Here is a 19547-nt window from a genome sequence, read left to right on the forward strand (position 1 = left end):
TCATCCATTGTTGTTGGTTGCATAACACAGTTCTTACTTGCTCCTTGAAATGCATAGACGTATGACATGGACATCGGTGAATTTAGTATAAACTTGGCTGATAAGTACTCGTACATGACATTAGAGAAAGCAACTAGAGTTCATAACCAACTGGACGTGCAAAGGTTCAGTTTGTGCATTACAAAGAAAGGAAAATTAGTGGGAGCACAAACTGTCATGCCATTAAAATTTCTTACATAAGCAGTGATCTTTAATGACATGGCATATTATATGATGATGAGATGGAAGTACCACGTGTACATATTCCGGATTACCCTACAATTACACGCAAATAAATCAAAAACCTTAAGTAATAATGTCACTACACACCATTATTGAAGCGGAAACTAAAATTTCAGCCACACAGCTCAAGAGAAGCCACTCCACTGTCTACACCTCAATCTCCATTTGAACATCAGTTCGTCATTGGATCAGAATGCTTTCTCCGTAAATACCTTTTAACATCTACAGAACACGCAATCTACTCACGGCGACATGTTAATACTTTTTAAACTGCTTTCTCTTCATTATCGCCTGCAGAGATCGCAAAATAGACTTTTGTTATGATTGTTTAAATTCAAAATTAGGGAACGATAGAAAGAATGATATTGACAATGGAGTTTCTAGATTTACATCAGCAAGTGCTTTCAGCTACATGCTTGCATTGGCCTTGCATGAACAAAAGCTGTTGTATTCCTCAATTGGGGTTCGTATTTGGATGTCGGCATGACTGTTTCAAAAGCTTGAACGAGTAGCGCCACCTTCCTCTTCCTGGCTGGAGCGAGCTGGGTAACAGCCTGTTGAAGGTGGTAATCAAGCATCCACTCCTCTGCATTTTTCCTTTCATCCATCATTTGATGCCTTAGATCAACCTTTTCTGCTTCTGGATCAGGAGCCAAAGGCAGATAGTTTGGTTCTCGCGGGTTGAAGTTCCTCGATTCCTCCTCATCCTTGATACGCTTCTTGCATCTAGTTGTCCGTTTCTGATTGTCGCAGAAGTTGGGCGGTTGTTGGGTGGACTCTCTAGCACCAGGGAAGAATGTTGTCTCCATCTCTGGCCTGGTACTACCACTGGCTATTGTCGATGCATCTTCTGCATCTGATTCAGTGTTGTCTTCCAGTTCCATTTTGTCAACTTCTACTCTCTCTTCAGCTGAATTGAATTTATTTATCCTTGTATTGGTTTGACTCCCATCATCCTTTGAACTTGAGTTTTTGAAACTATTTGATTTACTTTGGCCTTTCTCGAGGTTTTGGTCTTCAAGAACATTGGAGCTCTCAGAGTGCCCCTCAGACAGATTATTTTGAGTCTCATCGGTAAAGCTATCATCATCAATCTGTTCACTTGAATTCGAGTCTTTGGTTGCATGCTCTCTATCTTCCGTTTCATCTCCATCATCTTGGAGAGTTGGATGGGTCTGCTCATCATTTAAAGCTCCATCCGTCGTTTTGGTGGTGCAATTGGCTTCATCGTCTCTCAGTACATCAGCCAAAATCACTTCATTGCAGCTACTAACAACGTCATCTGATTTAATCACAAATTCGTTATGAAAATCAGATTCATCATCGGTCATGCTTGAATAATCGGCTTCACTATCTTGCTCTGACTCAGTAAAATGCCCCTCCTCCCACTCCATATCAGTAACTTCAGAACCATCCCATTCCCCTTCAAAGTCACTGCCAGTGTAGAAGGTTTCCGTGGTTGTTTTTCCTTGAGAAAAGCGAGGTAGAAAGTATTCATCTCCATCTTCTAATTGTTCTCTAGGAAAGCTCTCCGTGGCGTTGATTTCTGCAGCAGTCATACTACCGCACTGCTCGAGATTTTCCTCAAAATCATCCTCAGATTGTGCTGACCCTTCAGATAGGGTCCCTTCAACTTGTTTATCCCTGTATTCTCCCACTGCTTCATCACCCCAATCAACCGAAGACATGGTAACAATCTGACCCTCGACATTTCTAGCGACATCAAGTATTTCCACTTTATCTCCATGTGTCCCTTCTCCCATTGCTTTAGTGCTGTTGTCGTTACTTTTGGCATAGATTTCAATGAAAAAATCTCTGCCCACATCTTGTAACAAAGGAGGCCAGTCCAAATTTCCAAAATCAGCTTCTTTGTGTGCAGGCGTGCCCTCAAAGATCAACTTTGGAGTAACGATTCCTTCCGCTTCTACGCTAGACGGCTTTGCTCCTCGTGGGCTTAAAGCTTCTATTTTTATACTCTTATGGGTCTTCAACAAACGTCTCCTTGCTGACAAGAAACACTTCAATGGCGGCAAAGGAGAGTGACGATGACCGTTCAGAGAACAATATGTGTAGGTGCAAACCTTCATTACTGAAGTTCGTTCAGATTCAGTTGCCCCAGGACTAAGCATAAGATATGCTGGGAACTTCGAGTCCTTTAGTGTCGAAGAACAGGTTGCCCTCTGTGCATTCATATCTGCACAAAGAGCAACTCTGGAAGACTTTCTAGCCGAAGCTCTTGCCGGCTTGAAACTAGGGGTCTTTGTCAAAGTCCTCACCAGCTTCAAACTAGAGGTCCTTGTTAAAGCTCTTGCTGGTTTATTACCAGAAGCAGAGCCAAGTTTTGTATTGCAAGAGCTTCTTCTACTCGTATTCTTGCTTTTAAAACCAGTTTGAGTATTTCTAAGACTCACCTGAGACTGCTCCTTCCTTGCATCAAAACAGCTGGTGGACTTCATATAATTTGGTGACCCCTCAGATGCCTTGATCAGAGGTTGCTGCTTCTGTGGGATTGCTGCGGTGGCTGGAAAGCCAATAGGCGGCGGCTTTCTGGTCTGCGATAAGTGCCTTCTCCTGGGCGATGATCTCAAACTCTCAATATCTGAGAGTTTGATTGACCTTGTTTTCTTCATCTTTTTCTTCAAATCAACTCCTCTGTTTTTGCCATCCTGGTATTTAGGAGGAGATGGTTTCAGGTTTGCCAACAACTTGTCAGACTTAACATGATCAGCTTGGATTCCAAGCTTGTTGGGTACCTTTCTTTGGACCATTTTCGGAGCAAAAGCTACAGGAGAAACATAGTGAATTTGAAATGGGTTTTCTTCCCCGTGGCCAATATGCAATTCAAGCCAAGGAAGCAAGGTAAGGTCTCTTGTGGTTTCCTTTGATATGAAACTTGCACAAGGAAAAAAGTGAATTCTTGAAACCCAAACAAGAAGAAAAGATTCTTCTTCTTGGTTTGGTTTTACTTTGGTCTGCAGTCGGTGGTCCTTTTGTTGATTTTCAAATGTGATTTGGCAGATGAAATTTGAATAAGGCTGAGATATGTGTTTGATGCTGACCTGCACCAACAGGTATGTTTAGGGCCCTTTGTTTAGGCATTTTCTGAAATGAATTATTTCACTAGTGACATTTGACACAGTCTTACTTCTTGTTTCTTTAGCGGTGATTGTATACTCTAATCCACTATATTCTACATGGACAGCAATAGCCCCTCATTTTCTGGATAAGGAAAATCAGTTGGGTGATGGATAATACTCATGTTAAAGCATTGATAAACCCATATTACTTCGACTTTGAGTCTTTATTTATTCCCTTTTAATTTCTCTAACTGTGTATGCCCTCAATGTTTCTATACAATAAAACTTGCTTCTTGATGAGTTTGAAGGCTTGAATGGAAGGGTCGTTCTATTAAATTGATAGTAGCTGTTTGGCAGATAATTTAATGGCAATGGCTTGGATGAGCCCCAAGGGGACTGATTTTTACAGTGATTCTTTAATTCTCATAGTTCATAGGCATCCAACAGGACTAGTGAGTTTGCAAACTAACACATATAATTTGGTGTGATAGGTTTTGTATGACATCCATTCTCCTTAATGTCAAAGTGTTTAGGTGCAGCTTAAGCTGATAATTAAAATGTCAATGTTGGTTTTTGTGCATACTTTATCTTGAAAGTGAAGACTTCAGGAAAAGGGTCTTTAATATCTTTCAGAGTAGTTAAAGGATATGATGCTTAAAACTTTAACCATTACTTTTGAAAAAATTGTTGGGATTAAGAAAGTGGGCAATTATTTTTGGTTTATTAGATATATGTAATGTTGAATGAAATCAGAAAGTAATAGAGATTGGGCGGTAGCACTTTACAAAAGACAAGCGAATGGTCGGCTATAATGGCATTTTATGCTGCAGACGCTCCTCTTCTCTATATCCAATGAAAAGCATCTTGCTACAGAGATTAAAATTCAAACATTGGCCCACTCTTAGGACATGCCACCCTCCAATGCCTACGCTTAATTCAAAACATTTGAATTTTTCTTCTCACTTCTAATGGGATTGGAAAATTCTATACATCATACCAACATCCTACTAAATAAGATGTGATACATTTATTATCATTGAATGATCATTTATTATATACTTCTTTATCATCAAATGGTGATAAATTCACCAGACCATATATAGTAAGATTCAAGTGTGGTATATAGCATTACTCGTTTCAACCATAACAACTATATCATTTCTGGATAATAAGAAATTTGAATTATAACATTGATTCACACACAATTAATCATTTTTTAAAAAGTTGACAACTTAAAATTACTACAAGTTAGTCTTTTAATAAAAAAAAATTAAATTAAATTAGAAGCTAGCATGCATTAATCGGGTGTTTGTTAACTTTCAATAAGGACATATGAATCTATCTTTAGAGGCAATTTAACAACAAATCTAATTTGTTGTTTAAATGAAAGATTTTGAATTTTTTTGGATCAATTAATTTATTATTTGACTTGATATATAATCTACCAAATTTGATAGACTTTGCATCTCAAAGCAAGCAGAAAATAAGGGATAGGACTTGGTATCTTTCCACTTCTTTTTTTTTTTTTTTTTTAATTTAAAAAAAAAAACTTTTAGATGACTAATTTTAATAAGAGTTCTTCTACTCAGCAGCTCTACATTACACACTTACTGACATGGATTTTTATTTTTTTGTATCTTTTTATCTTTTTTTCCTTCAGCAAATATATAGTGTAGAGTTGCTGAGTATAATTTTTTTTCGAATAATTAAGCACCGCTTCTATTTCCTCTATATTCATTAAAAATAGGTCCCATATTTAGAATAGATTTCAAGATTTTAAATTGATGGAAAATAAATAAATTTAATTCTTGAACAAAAAAGATATCTTGATTTCCAAGCTAGCTTGTGTCATTGGGATGGTTATACCCTGCGCCGGAAGGAAACATGCTCCTGATACTTCAACTCTCCTTACTCTTTTTACACACGTAACTGTAAAAGATACATTAATCATATAGGATGATCAGAATGTCCTTCTTGATAAATTAAAATCTTATTGGGAATGTGCATTTTCTTTGAAGCATAAGATCAAATCAGGAATGACCAACAAACTTCTTTGCACCAACATATTATAAAAAGTAGTCTTCTTTACTGAAAATTATTAAGCAATATACACTTCTGTAGTTGAATTTGGTACAAGTTTTATAGCCACAATTATGACTTATGAGAACATGCAAGTGGATACCTTCCAGGCTTTTCAGCTCATCCACTAATCACCAATTATGGCATTTTTGTGCTTGGATTTAGGACACAAATCCCAAAAAACTAGGATTTGGTACATGAGTGAAACGAAAATTGTTCTTATAAATTATGAAAAGGATAAAATAATACTTTTTTAGTTTTTATAGAAAACTACTAGATACAATTGTTATTGGAATGATAAAATGTAACCATAGGCTATTCATTTGAATTTTGAAAAAGTATAATAATAATTTTTAAATAAAAACAATATTAGTTTAAAAAAGTATTATTCAGTATGATTCATTATTATGAGAAATAATTGGAAGAAATTTTTTATTTTTAAACAATATCGTATAATAATGAAATTTTATTCTTTAAATTTAAAGGCAATATTTTATTTTTGAACTTAAATATAATATTATTATTTTTTTTAAAAACTTGGAATTGCAATATCGATCTTAGAAATAAAAGCAAGTTCTTACCAAAACAATTTTTAAAAGGATAAAAAGTGTTATTAATTACTTTAATAATAATTTAAAAAATGCATTTCAAATAGATTAATTAAAGGCCAATTATAAATTGCTGCATAAATTAGAACCTAAAAATAATAATTGCATTTTGTAAAATGAAAATGTTACTAATCCAATGACAATGATTTATTTTTACGAATTACTATGAAAAATAATATGAAGATAATTGTTATTCTTTTTAAATAATATTATATACGAAAAATAGAATTATTTTTAAATCTAAGAGAAAATATAATAAAATCTTAAGTTGTTCCAAAAGTTCAATAAACAAAAATCTTTCAATTTAGATTATTTGTAAGTTCATTATTATTATTATACTCTAATTAATATTATAATAATAAAAATTTTAATCATATTTTTAATGATGAATTAGAGGGTAAAAATGTAATTATGGTAGTGTAAACGCAAACAAAATCTACCATTCAGGAGGCTATTACCTCTTTTAGTGTAGAACTACAATAGATATTATAAAAGAAATTTTATTAATATTCTTTATTTGCGAGAGAGGAATGCCATAAATGATTAAAAAAAGAGATTACATAAATCCCAAAAATTAAAGCCTTCTAAAATTATAATCATTCTAAAATGCTTAACACCATTACAAAGCAGTAGCTACATGGAAAAATAAGTATTATATTAACTAAATAACAACATCTAATGTCAAAATTGAGGTCAATAAGCCTGATTGTTTTTTTTTTTTCCTTCCATAAGAGGAACGGTACCCCCAATTTTATTGATAACCCTCACTTATAGCGGATGAATACTTTTTACAAGTGAGGAAAAAACTTTGGGAGTTATATTAATCTCAAAACCAAAGGTCTTGCAAGAACCATATAGTCTTAGAAACTATTAATCCATACATTAATACTTCTTTTTCTCTGTATCATAATCTATACAATACTTATTTCGAACTATTTATCATAACAAAAAAGTATAAAACTAGTGTTCAAAGAGAGGGAATCCTGCATGATCCAAAAGATAAATGCATTATAAGTGTTTTGGTAAGTGAAAAACTGAGTAAAAACAGAAATGCAATACCAGTAACTCTTAAGTTTGCTATAGCATTGGCCAAACTATTCTATTCTTTATATATATAAATATATATATATATATATATATATATATTTCCATGGGTGTCCGGGCCAGATTACCCGCATCTTGACTAATCCCAAATGGCTCTAAAGTTAATGGCCAGGTAAATCTCCAGTGGCCCTAAGGAAATTCAAATTGGTGACCTTGGGGAGCAAACGCAAGGCCTGACCAACTGGGCTACCCCTCAGGGTTCCAAACTATTCTATTCTTTGTAAGAGTGAATCTATCTCCTCTATTTATTCTAAATTAAGTTTGCAAATGATAGCATAATAATTAACCATATTTCAAAACAGAATCATATGGCAAGAAAAACCATAAACAAACTTACCCGATGATTTCTAACGACACATCCACAACTAGCCATGCGGCCAGGATTCACTTTTGAAGTCCCATCAATGTAATCGAATTAGCAAGCATTTAGACGGAAGTTGTGCAACGGAAGCAAGGGAGGTCTCACATGATCTAGCAGCTCCCAAATTTACCAAACCATCTCCCAAACCATTCTCTTCACATGATCTGGTATAGGGGTGTTCATCCGGGTTCCAACCCGGGAATCCGGGTAGACCCAAACCGGAACCCGGATTTCAAATCCGGGCCGGAACCCGGACTGGGTTAGCCCGGGTCAGAAATGGGCCGGAACCCGGATAAATCCGGATTTTTCAAAACCCGGATTCCGGGTTCCGGATTAAACCCGGATTATTTTTTTTTTTTTTTAAGCCCATATATAAAAACTTAAGTGTATATCCAATATTTTCACATGTGGCTCTGATTTTTTTATAAAAAACAAAAGAATAAATTTGATTGTCTTTAGAGGATGAAAAATATCAACTACTATATCAGAGTTCCACTTAATTTGCCTCTAATAAAACTGCATGTAAAACCAAAAAAAAATTCCAATATTCTTCTATGCAAAGTATGCATGCATTACAATACAATCCATTGCATATTATATTATTTGTTATTTATACATTACATTACAAAATACTAAATTTCAATATATGAAATACAAAATCAGTGATTTAATTTCCATATTATCAAACATGTAGGCCAATGCTAATGCAGCCATGAAGCGTGCCATTTTTGATACTGATGAAGAACAAAGATGAACTAAGGCAGGAACTCCCCCTTCTTCCACTATATGGAGTGCATTACCAGGATTGAAAGCAAGGTTCCACACAGCTCCTGCAGCTGTTTCATGGACATCCTGGAAGGAAAATATCAATTAAGCCAAATTTATGCCATACTAGTTCTTAAAGAAGAGGTTAAAAAGCATCTGCTGTCTTCCTCTCTCCCTCAGATATAGTATGTGTGGCCTCTCTCTCTCTCTCTCTCTCATGTCAAAACACAAACAACGTCTAGCTTTTGCAGAAGCAAAAAATGGGGACTTGAATATCCCATATCATGAGCATTATTGAACACTTTATGTCACCATAATTGACATGTTCAACAGATATATACATGATTTATATAAGATATACTCTAATACCCAATGCACAAAAAGAAAAAAAAAATCAAAATCAACAAACAGATTTCTTCCTATATAAGATATTTCCTATATAAAATCAAAATCAACAACATAGTTATGCGAAATATCTTTCATAACTCTGGAGTTCCATTCCTAAAAGGATTCAGAGTTATCATGATTGACATATCCAAATACAAACTGTTTTGATAAAATCCACTCGGCATATCCAAATATCCTCTTAAACCCAACAAAACCAACATCTTCAAATTGGTTATTTCGTGTGTTGATTTCATCTAAACCAAATATGATCAGATCTAAAGCTTTAGGTAAAAAAAAAGCTACTACTGATCAAAGAGCTTTCTTTATTGTTTGGCTCTAGCTAATTATTTATAACCCGTGAAAGCTTAATTATTTATAACCCCAAAAGATTCGATGGTGGAGTAACAGAGAGTAGATTGTACATGAATAGCAATCAAATGAGCCGCACTCACACACACCTTCAACCAGAAGCTTCACTCATTCAAACACTATGACAGTGAGAGCACGAGCTTCACTGAGATTTTCAAGACAGGCAACCACAAACCTGTATACGATATGTAAAACTTTGTCACAACAACAGAATCAAAGCAGACCCAAATCAACAAAAACGAAGGAACCCTAGATTTGGGCATAAAACACGAAGAAATGAAAACAAAGCAGACCCAAATCAACAAAGTACTCAAAAGGAAAAAAAACCCTAAAAAAACTACTGCAGATCGAACTTGAACCGAAATGGCTAGCACAGATTCGACCCTAAAAAACCCATAAAAAAAAAGGATACATGCAGATCTAACGTAAATAGAAGATCTAAAAAACTTGAGAAAAAAAAAACACCCAATGTTTAACAAAAAATAGCAGATCTACATTCTTTGTTAGGTCGGTCGATCGATTGATCGATCGAGAGAGAGAGAGAGAGAGAGAGAGAGAGAGAGAGAGAAGAGAGACTACCGATCTTAGATTCTAGTGGCGGCGGCGAGAGAATAAACGGCAGCAAAACTAGGGTTCCATTCGTCGAGCTCGGATGAAAGAGAGAGAGAGGAGGAGTTAAGAAGTCTGAAATGAGAGAATTTTTGTTTTTAACGTAAAAGCCGGGTATCGGGGTTTAAATCTGGTACCCGGATGGAATACCCATAACCGGCCCAGATTGGGCCGGTTTTAAAAATGTGGGCCGAAACCCATAACCGGACACCCGGTTATCCGGGTTCCGGGCCGGGCCGGATAAAATCCGGCCCATATGAACAGTCTTAATCTGGTAGTACCTTGTAGATAAATTGTTTTATTAGTGAAAGAACTTAATTTTGACAACGTACACAAATATTAACATTTATGGGGGTTCTATGATCATAGCACAGTCTAATATCAATGTGATCAGTACTAGATTGCAAAAAAAAAAGCAACCAAATCATGAGTGTCACGATTTTTCCAAAGATCAAGAAAAGTCATATATATAATATTGCATTTGTTTTTGAAAAATAAAAGTAATTCATTAGTCATGTGAATTTTAAGTTTATGCAATGTTTATAATGTCAGAAAAAGAATCATTTCTTAGAGATGATAGTTGTTCATGTAAGACTTTTTGAATTCTACCATCTTGATGCAGAGTAGCCACCTAGAAGTTGCAAAATGTTTGTCATCAGAGATGGTCTACCACCAAAAGAAAGGGAAATTTTGTAGACATTGCCTTTGAACCTCCCCCACAAAATTTTTATCCCTACCCATTCTTTCACAACATTACATTATCAACGACCCCAACCCCCCCCCCCCCGGGGCAGGGTTCCCTAACAATAATAGTGCATGTATTGCTTCACTCGTTTTTAGACCAATTAGATATGTACATAATAATAATAATAATAATAATAATAATAATAATATTGTTCTTAAAAATGAAAAAGATACAATAATATATTGTTCTTAAATGAGATAGTGTGAACACAAACAAAATCCACTATTCACGAGGCTATAGCCTCTTTTATTGTAGAACTATAATAGATATTATAAATGAAAATTTGTTGATATTCTTTATTTGTGACAAAGGAACATGATAAATGATAAAAAAAATTAAACATAAATCCTTTTTAAAATTTTAACTATTCTAAAAAAAAATGCATAACACCATTATGAAGCAGTAGCTACATGGAAAAAGCAAGTATTACCTTAACTAAATAACAAAATCTAATGTCAAAATTGAGATAAGCCTGACTGTTTTTTTTTTTCTTTTCCTCACAAGAGAGGCGGTGTTCCAAATTTATTCATAATCCTCACTTATAGTGGAGAAATACCTTTTACAAATTAGGAAAGAGCTTTGGGGGTTTTATAAATCCCAAAACCAAAGGCCTTGCAAAAATCATATATTATAAGAAGCTAATCCATACAATAATTATTTCCAACTATTTTTCATAATAGAAAAGTATAAAACTAATGTTCAAAGTGAGGGAGTCTTGCATTGTAACACCCCTTCCTGTAGGTCATGAATATTATCAACATTCATAACATAATGCCTAGTACAGACATCCGAAGTCATGAAAACACCTCGTATATTGAATCATCAAACCAACTAAACATAATAGTCTTTGATAATATAAAGCTAAAAACATAATGTAAAGGCATAAACTAGTCCTATGTGGTGATCACTTATTCAAATATTATAATCATAAACTAAATGCTTGTGGAAATAACACTTATTAGCTCTCTGGACTAATCTTCTCATGGCTCTCTAGCTCTGCATCCTTGCAATCAACATCTGAAATATTAAAACATAAGGACATAAACAAATGAGTGGAAGACTTAGTAATGACATATCATAATGTAAATTTACTTATCTTAATATTTGGCTTGATTTATAAAATTTTAATGTATCCTAACACATGCAGAATTAACAACATCGTGGAATTTCATGTAACATGATGCATGAGTAATTGACTCTATGCATTCTCTAATAATTATACATGACTTGTTCATCTTGTCTTTCTCTTATTAGTGGCAATCATTACACGTGTGAATCATCCAATTGTCATTGACCACATATACTTATCGTGACATGAGGTGAACCCCGCTTGGATCTGTGACACCGTGTAACATATCATATCATGTAGTGATACATGCTTAGTTCATTGTTATCATTTAACATATGGTAAACCACGCTTGAGTCCGTAGCACCGTTTAATGTGTCATAACATGTAGTGAAACATGCTTGAATCCATATTATCACATGGCATAGGGTAAACCACGCTTAAGTCTGTGGCACCGATTATCATAACCTATGGTAAAACACGCTTCGGTCCGTGTCATCTCAAAACATCATATCTTTCATGTGTTTTCTTACTAACTTTCATAATGCATGAGGAGAACATGTTTGACTTCATGAATTTACCTGGCATAACATGATCTAAACATTATATGGCATACATGATCTAAATTTTACATGAACATTACATGGCATATATTTGATTTTCATAACATCTCAATCATCTAACAATCCATACCCGCATTGCATCATAACATATCATCATAATTCAGTGAGATTCGTGAAAAGAGGTTTAATCTTGAATTGGCTCGTAGCGTAGCGTAGGTAAACATCACATTTTTCATGCACAATTAGAATAATTACAGCACACATGTAATTATGATCATGCTACTTACCTCTTGGCATTGCTTCTTTGTTCCTACTTCGTTGCTTGTTACCTATACAAGGTACTAGATATCACTAATGTTTCTAGAAAACGTATCGTAGCATTTAATTACTTCAAAATCATACCATAGGGATATTTTAATTATTATTCAATTATACTAAGATTAATATATAGTAATATTATTTAAAGCTCATAACATATTCCTTGATTTTCTATTTAAATATAACATAACATAATAAATCCTATAAAAAAATATAACATAAGAATTATATTAAAAATCCAACTAAATAGACAAATTGGAATATTAACTAAAATAATAGGCTCACTAGTATATTTTAAAATATAATTTAATTTATTTATAACTTATTGCTGCAACATAGTTTACAAAAGATTAACACTTAATAACATAATTTAATTCCCAAATATGTTACGGAAAAATAAGGTTCTTGGACTAATTTTAAACAGTCTCATTTTAAAATCTAGGCCCAGCCCACCCACAAAATGGCCCAACTAAGAGGACGTTTTGGGAATTAATCTGGATTTTTTATTCCAAAGCAGAAAGTTCAGTAAAAATATTTGTTCCATAAACAAACTTATCATCATAATTTCCAATCCCGCTTCCAAAACTTACATACATACATACAAACATACATACGTATATAGCATTTAAAAATCCAGATTTACTTGATCATTCAATAATAATTAATATGAAATTTTGCATTAAAAGTTAATTTGTTAAATCCCACGATTCTGTTTAATATTCCAATCACAAAGTAGTAACATCAATTACGTGATAAACATGATATTGATCATATATACGAGCAATATGTTAAGTACTGAGTGTACAAATTGTCAGGTTTTATAAATTCTATGAAAACATCAGATAATATTTCTATATTTCTCAATAATTAGAAAAACTAATAATAAACGTACATATACGATCCCTAGATTGCAAAAAAAGCAAGCAAATCATGAGTGGTCACGATGTTTCCAAGATCAAGAAAATTAGTCATATATATAAAATTGCATTTTGTTTTTGAAAAATAAAAGTAATTCATTAGTCATTTGAATTTTAAGTAAAGATGAAAGAAAAGCTGTACCCAGAACTTGTTAATAGTGTGATCATCATCCTCCACTTTCTGAAAGCTAGCTGTCAATCCAGGAGATCCAGCCGAACTCGCACTCACCCTCGTAAAACGGTGGTTCATACGGACTACTCAGGCTATAAACTGTCAATGCAGAAAAGAACGAGACAGTTACAAAAGCAAATTAAGAAAGAGAAAATGGAAAAGATCAAATGAGAGGGATATTATTGGATCTATTATATATTATATATTAAAAACAAATCAAAAAATGCATTTCATTATATTTGGATACAAAATAAAAAGAGTTAAGTCAATCGTGATGATCAGCAAAACAAATATTCCCAATGCAATGCTCACATCAACTTAATTACACATTATATATATATAATGCCAATTCATATTTCTTTTACTTTTACTTTTTATTAATTTTTAACAAAATTTTATTTTATAACTTCAATTAAAAGCTTTCATGAGGTTGCTTGCATGGGGCTCTCACCTTCCCAAAAATAATCTCCTTGGATGACTTTGTGAGTAATTTTTATGTTGGGGACGCAAGTCACCTTGAGCCATTCTTCTCCTTCTTTCCTTTCCAACTCTTCCTTCAACACAGGATCACAGTTCTTTATTTTTAAAACATGAAGGGAAGTAGGAAACCCCTCTTCTGGCATGTATCTGAGATTGGGACAGTCATTGAGGTGCAATTCTTCAAGGGAGGTGAGGTGTTGAAACCCCTCCTTGTCCAAAGATTTCAAATTTCCAAATGAAGAGATCTTAAGATTGGTCAAAGTGGTGGGCAGCAACAACCCTCCAGGAAAGGACTCCACGTGATCTTCTAATTTGTCGTTGTTGATTGTCAACCATTCAAGAGAGGGGAGTATTTGCAAATCCCATCCCTTCCAGTTTGCAATGAGTTTCTTACACCTGACGATCACAATTTGCTTCAGATTGGAAGGCAATCCCCCTTCTGGAAACGACCCTACTTCTGGACAATTTACTAACTCCAAATAACAAAGAGACGGAAGAAATAGGTGCATCTTATCTGGCATTGACCTCAAGCTCTCACAATTTTTGACGATAAAGTTTGCAAGGTTAGAGGTACGCAATCCTCCTTTTGGAAAATCTACAAACTTAGGACATTCAAGGATTCTTAATTTTGATATCACTAAATGATCATCTCCATGTTGTTCTAAAGATTGCAGATTACAACATCCTCTTATTTTAATGCTCTTCAGATTTGGGAATAGGTCTAATGGAAAGGACGTCAGGGAGTCACAACAATCTCTCAAGCACAATTCTTCAAGGGATGAATATTGCCGCTGCATGGGCAGCTCCAACTTCTTACATTCGATGATCTCAAGTTTGGCCAATGAAGAAGGATGTACAGGCAACTTTGCTCTCAGCTTGGGGCAATTCTTAATACTCAACTTTTCGAGTTGAGAAAATATTTCAACTTCATTTTCGCCACCCGAGTGAAGCCAGTCTTCCCAATTCGACATATTCCTAAGCACTAGAACTTTCAAACTTCCAAATGGCTTCATTGAAGAATTACTACTGTTTCCATAAAATTCTGGACCCACAGTAACAACTTCGTCCAACCGACAAATGTAGAGTTTATTAAGAAAATGTAGCTGCCCAAGGGGTGGCAAGGCATTACAATATTTGCAATCAATTAATCTCAACTCAGACAATGAAGGAAGCCCTTGCCCTATCCAATTTGGAAAACCATTCCCGCCATAGCAATAGAGGACGAGACTTTCCAAGTTTTCATGGGGCTGTAGATCTTCAAGTACATCTCTTTGACTTTCCGAAATACCAAGTACTTCTTCTGGACGATTCCATTCTAACACCAACTTTTTAATGTAATCCTTCATCTTCAAGCTTGCATCCTTGGCTGATCTAACATTTTGGAGCTCTCGAACTAAAAGCTTTCCTCGGAGATTTATTAGTTTTCCCAATTCTTCAATGCTAGACCCACCGTCATGTTTGCTGACGACGAATTCTGTCAACGTCTGGAGACATTTTAAACTACCAATTTGTATCGGCGTCTCCTTTAATCTGGAAGTTCCTTCAAATTCAAGATGACGTAAATTAATGAGTTTCCACATATCTCTTGGCCATTTTTCCAACTTACTACAAAATGATAAATTCAACGTTTGCAAGTTGCACAACATACATATGCAATCAGGCAACCCATCAATATCTGTGAAAGAAAAATCCAAATAACGTAGATGTTTCATTTTGCTAAGATCAAACGACTTAATAATCTTATCCCAGCTGCTTCCGGATAGAGAGAGAACTCTTAAGCCTATTGACGAATCTGCAGGTACCAAGAGATCCTCTTCATTCTTCTTAAAGTTATCATTCAAAGATGATAAATGGCCCATTGGCGAATTTATTGCCAAGAGAGTGCGCAATTGCTTGGCCTTGCAAAGATGCTTTTCATTTTTCTCAAAGCCAAAACACAATAAATAGCGAGTCATCTCTCCAATTTCTTTTGAGCCATCAGACTCCATCGTAAAGCCAAATTTCCCAGTCACGGATTTTGCCAAGTCGTTGACAAGATCATGCATTACAAAGCATGGCTTAACTGAACGACTTGATTGTTGAAATAATGATCTTGACACAAGATCATTGAAGTAACCATTGCCAACTTCTTCCATAGTTTCTATTCCGGATTGTTGCAAGAAACCTTCCGCCATCCATAATAAGACTAATTTATCTTTTTCAAAAAGATAATCTTTTGGAAATATCGAACAATAAGCAAAGCATCGTTTTAAATTTGAGGGGAGATACTTATAACTTAACCTCAAAGCCGGAATAATGTTCGTCTTCTCCATGGGAACATCCCATAAGTTGCTCTTCAATATGGTCGTCCAATATCTCTCGGCATGATCTGATTTAGACCCCAAGAGATCGCCAATGGCCTTAATTGCTAAAGGTAGACCTTTGCACTTTTCCACAATTTGTCTACCTATTTCTTTTATCTTTGGATTTGCGTTGGAGCTACCATCACGAAATGCATGTTTTTCAAAAAGTGACCAACAATCATCCTCGGGCAATAGCTTTAGATGATGAGTTGCAATTGCCTTCATGGCCAATGCAACGCTTTCATTCCTTGTGGTGACAAGGATCTTACTTCCTCGAGTCCCATAGTGCAAGAGTTGGCCTAGGAACTCCCGATGCTGGGGGGTCTCGCTCCAAACATCATCCAAAACAAGGAGAAATTTCTTCCCGTTCAAATTCTTCTGTACTGTAACTTGAAGCTGCTCTCGATCCTCAGTAGAAGGAGCTGACGAGGTTGCACACTGAACTATAATTGATTTCATTATATTGGGCACAACAAATTCTTCAGAAACACAAAACCATATTGTAGGGTGGAAATGATCTTTCACCCTACCATCATCGTATGCCAGTTGAGCAAGGGTAGTCTTGCCGATTCCCCCCATGCCAACGATGGCAATCACGCACCTTTCATTGCCACTCGCATCAGACGAGAGCAATAAGTCAATTACTTTTTTCTTGTCCTCATCCCTACCAAAAGTGTCGGACTGTGAGACGTAGGAAGTGGACGACCTTTCTGGATTTGGTTTTTCTTGAGCTCCTACTACTTCACGTAGACCCATACAATCCTTTTGCTTTGTTAGGTCTTCAAGTCTACCAAGTACCTTTTCAATTTTTTTATCTACCTTTTCGGAAAAAGGCTGATCAATTAGGAGAGCAGAGAAGTAGTTTAGTAAAGTTCCTACCACGGTAGGAGATTCAGCGTCAGCGTCCTGCAGCTTGCTTTGCAAGGCTTCAGTGGCAATCTCATCCAAGATGTCCTCCGCGTCGTAGATAACATCCTTCAACTCATCAACCCAATCTTTTACAGAAGAATCCGTAAGTTGCTTTTCCTCCGAGACTTCAAGCACAGCCTTCACAGACAGCATTGCATTCTTCAATTTCCTCAAGAGCACTTCAGTTGGTTTTCTTCCCTGAATGAAGTGAAGCACCTCACGAGATGCCATTCTGTCAAACAACACGGCGAGTGAAGCAGAGAGAAATGCCAAGCCCACCTCAGCCATGTTTTTCTTCTTGGGAATGAAAGAGATCAATGGAAATGAGGGAAGGATTTTTTGCAAACAGCAAAGCAAGCTCAGGTTGCAAGAAAATTCTTACTATAATAAAATGAAATAGGAGAAATGTCAGTGGCACATGCTCTGGTCATGGGTCATTGACTGATTGGTCATTGATTGAATTTCTGAGAAAGTTCGTGTGAGAAAATGGTGAATAAGAATATGATAGTGAGAAATTAAAATTTATTACTATAATAAAATTAAATAGGAAAATGGCTGACGCGGGGTAGTCTGTCATATTGTCAAGATAACTCATAACCTTTTCTCATCATCTGGCCGGCAGCTCTCAAAGAAATAAAACATTTACCGGCGTTTCTGTGTCTCATGTATTTCACTATCCTCTCCTGGCCTGTTTTCCTGTTAAGATGGTAAATAAGATGTCTTTCTTCTTTAATTTGGAACTAATTACAAAAGAGGTTGGCAATACTAATACAAGTTAATAGCTACACAGCCCATTCTTTATCCAACGACATTAGTGTGGGAAATGATGACTTTAGCAATACTCTTAACTATACCAAGATGACTTTAGCTTGGTTAGTAATTTTTTTTTCTAAATTATTTATTAAAAGCAGGTTTTTGTCAAGTCAATGTCTAACTTATTTTTTGTTCAAATATTTGGTTGGATAAATCATACAAGATTCAAAGAAATTTTGTGCACTTGACATATTCGAGGAAAGCATGCCTTGTTTGCGCATCTCGTTTTATTCTACCTTTTTTTTTTTTTCTTCTATTTCTAAGCAAGCGATATTATATATATATATATATATATGAAATTATGCTATTACAAGATACAAGATTTTAAAGGGAGGAAAATCCTTAACAGTCATCTCAAAATAAATAAAAGCAGCCAAAAAAAAACCTGATTTCAAAGCCAAAACTTAGCTCCCACTCAATCCCACCAAAGAAATATTGTTTAAAGCGATTCTAAAATAATTTGATAATCAAACTATTAAACTACAACCTGAGCGGGACATTTTATTCTACTCCACTCTCATTGTTTTATTTTTTTTATTTTTACTTTGAATGTCATTGAATATATCGTTATCGGTGGAGTGAATGCTACCAGTATTTCAATCAATCTTTTAGAGTTCCGTGAACTTATTTTTATTATTATTTATTATTTTTCATTTATTTAATATTTTATTATTATTTTTTACCTATTTTTTATTACTATTTATAATTATTCTCAATACTTTTCAACACTAAAATTCAATCTTAATCTCCTCTTATTGTTATATATATATATATATATTTTTTTACTTTGAATTTTATTGAATATCCCGTTGTCGGTGGAGTGAGCGCTTGGCCTCGAACACTCGATCTGTTTTAGTATCTATACAGGGGTAGAAAATAATCCTTGTTTCCCTGTCTTTTATAAATTTATCTGTGAGTTGGCACATGTTCTGGTCATTGATTATTTATTGATTGGTGTGAACATTGAATTTTGATTGTGGATTGAATATATGCATATCATAACATTTCACTGAAGGAAACACCCATTAATAGTGTTTATGCAATGTTGATAATTTCAAAAAAAATTATTGCTGGGAGATGAGAGCTGTTCATATAAGACGTTTTCAATCCTACCGTGTCCTGATGCATTGTAGCCAGCCAAAAGTTACAAACAATTGTCCTTGCTTCGGATGAGATGGCCTACCAATGGACATTGCTTTTGAAAATGAGAGAGATGGCAATCCAATTAAAAAAAAAAAAAACATTTTACCACCATTCACCATTTAATGTATGCATGCCCCCTTATTAAATATCTCATAAAGGAACGCATACCTTCTGGTGCTAAGTGCACCACAACATCCGGAGGGAAAGAAGAGTCAAAAGTGTCTCACTTGGATGAATCTCCTCCACAACATTTTTATCTCAACCCATTCTTTCACAACATTAAACATTATCAACGGCCCTACGGGCCTCCCCTTTGTTCCCAATCACTATTGGGTAATAATATTATTGAAACAGTCTCATGGCCAAAATTGACCATGATCCGATTCGAAAAAGTTTCGCTTCGGCATATTTTTATTTTTATGAGTTTTCAAGGAGTTA

At 34.9% G+C, this 19547-nt stretch overlaps 2 protein-coding genes and 1 long non-coding RNA gene across 4 annotated transcripts; 1 reads left to right on the forward strand and 2 right to left on the reverse strand.

Annotated features, from left to right (window-relative positions):
* Window positions 1-120: 120 nt before the first annotated feature.
* LOC122293997 (calmodulin binding protein PICBP-like) lies at window positions 121-3301 on the reverse strand. Its single transcript, XM_043102465.1, has 2 exons — window positions 673-3301; window positions 121-573 (listed from the first exon to the last, which is right to left on the reverse strand). The coding sequence occupies exon 1, from the start codon at window positions 3048-3050 to the stop codon at window positions 687-689; it is 2364 nt and encodes a 787-aa protein (XP_042958399.1). The 5' UTR covers window positions 3051-3301; the 3' UTR covers window positions 121-573; window positions 673-686.
* Window positions 2999-3674, forward strand: LOC122294000. The gene is made up of 2 exons (XR_006237435.1): window positions 2999-3141; window positions 3301-3674. It is a non-coding gene; the product is annotated as an uncharacterized LOC122294000 (long non-coding RNA).
* A 7324-nt stretch (window positions 3675-10998) lies between these two features.
* LOC122294405 (putative disease resistance protein At3g14460) lies at window positions 10999-17763 on the reverse strand. Of its 2 annotated transcripts, XR_006237597.1 has the most exons (4): window positions 13874-17763; window positions 13393-13521; window positions 12303-12344; window positions 10999-11403 (listed from the first exon to the last, which is right to left on the reverse strand). XR_006237597.1 is itself a non-coding variant. In XM_043103112.1 (3 exons), the coding sequence occupies exons 1-2, from the start codon at window positions 17439-17441 to the stop codon at window positions 13439-13441; spliced, it is 3651 nt and encodes a 1216-aa protein (XP_042959046.1). In that variant the 5' UTR covers window positions 17442-17763; the 3' UTR covers window positions 10999-11403; window positions 13393-13438. The 2 variants fall into 2 exon arrangements, 1 of the variants encoding a protein (XP_042959046.1); XM_043103112.1 differs by lacking the exon at window positions 12303-12344.
* Between the last annotated feature and the right edge of the window lie 1784 nt (window positions 17764-19547).

Source organism: Carya illinoinensis, chromosome 14 (assembly GCF_018687715.1).
Source record: "Carya illinoinensis cultivar Pawnee chromosome 14, C.illinoinensisPawnee_v1, whole genome shotgun sequence".
In the NCBI taxonomy this organism is placed as follows: Eukaryota; Viridiplantae; Streptophyta; class Magnoliopsida; order Fagales; family Juglandaceae; genus Carya; species Carya illinoinensis.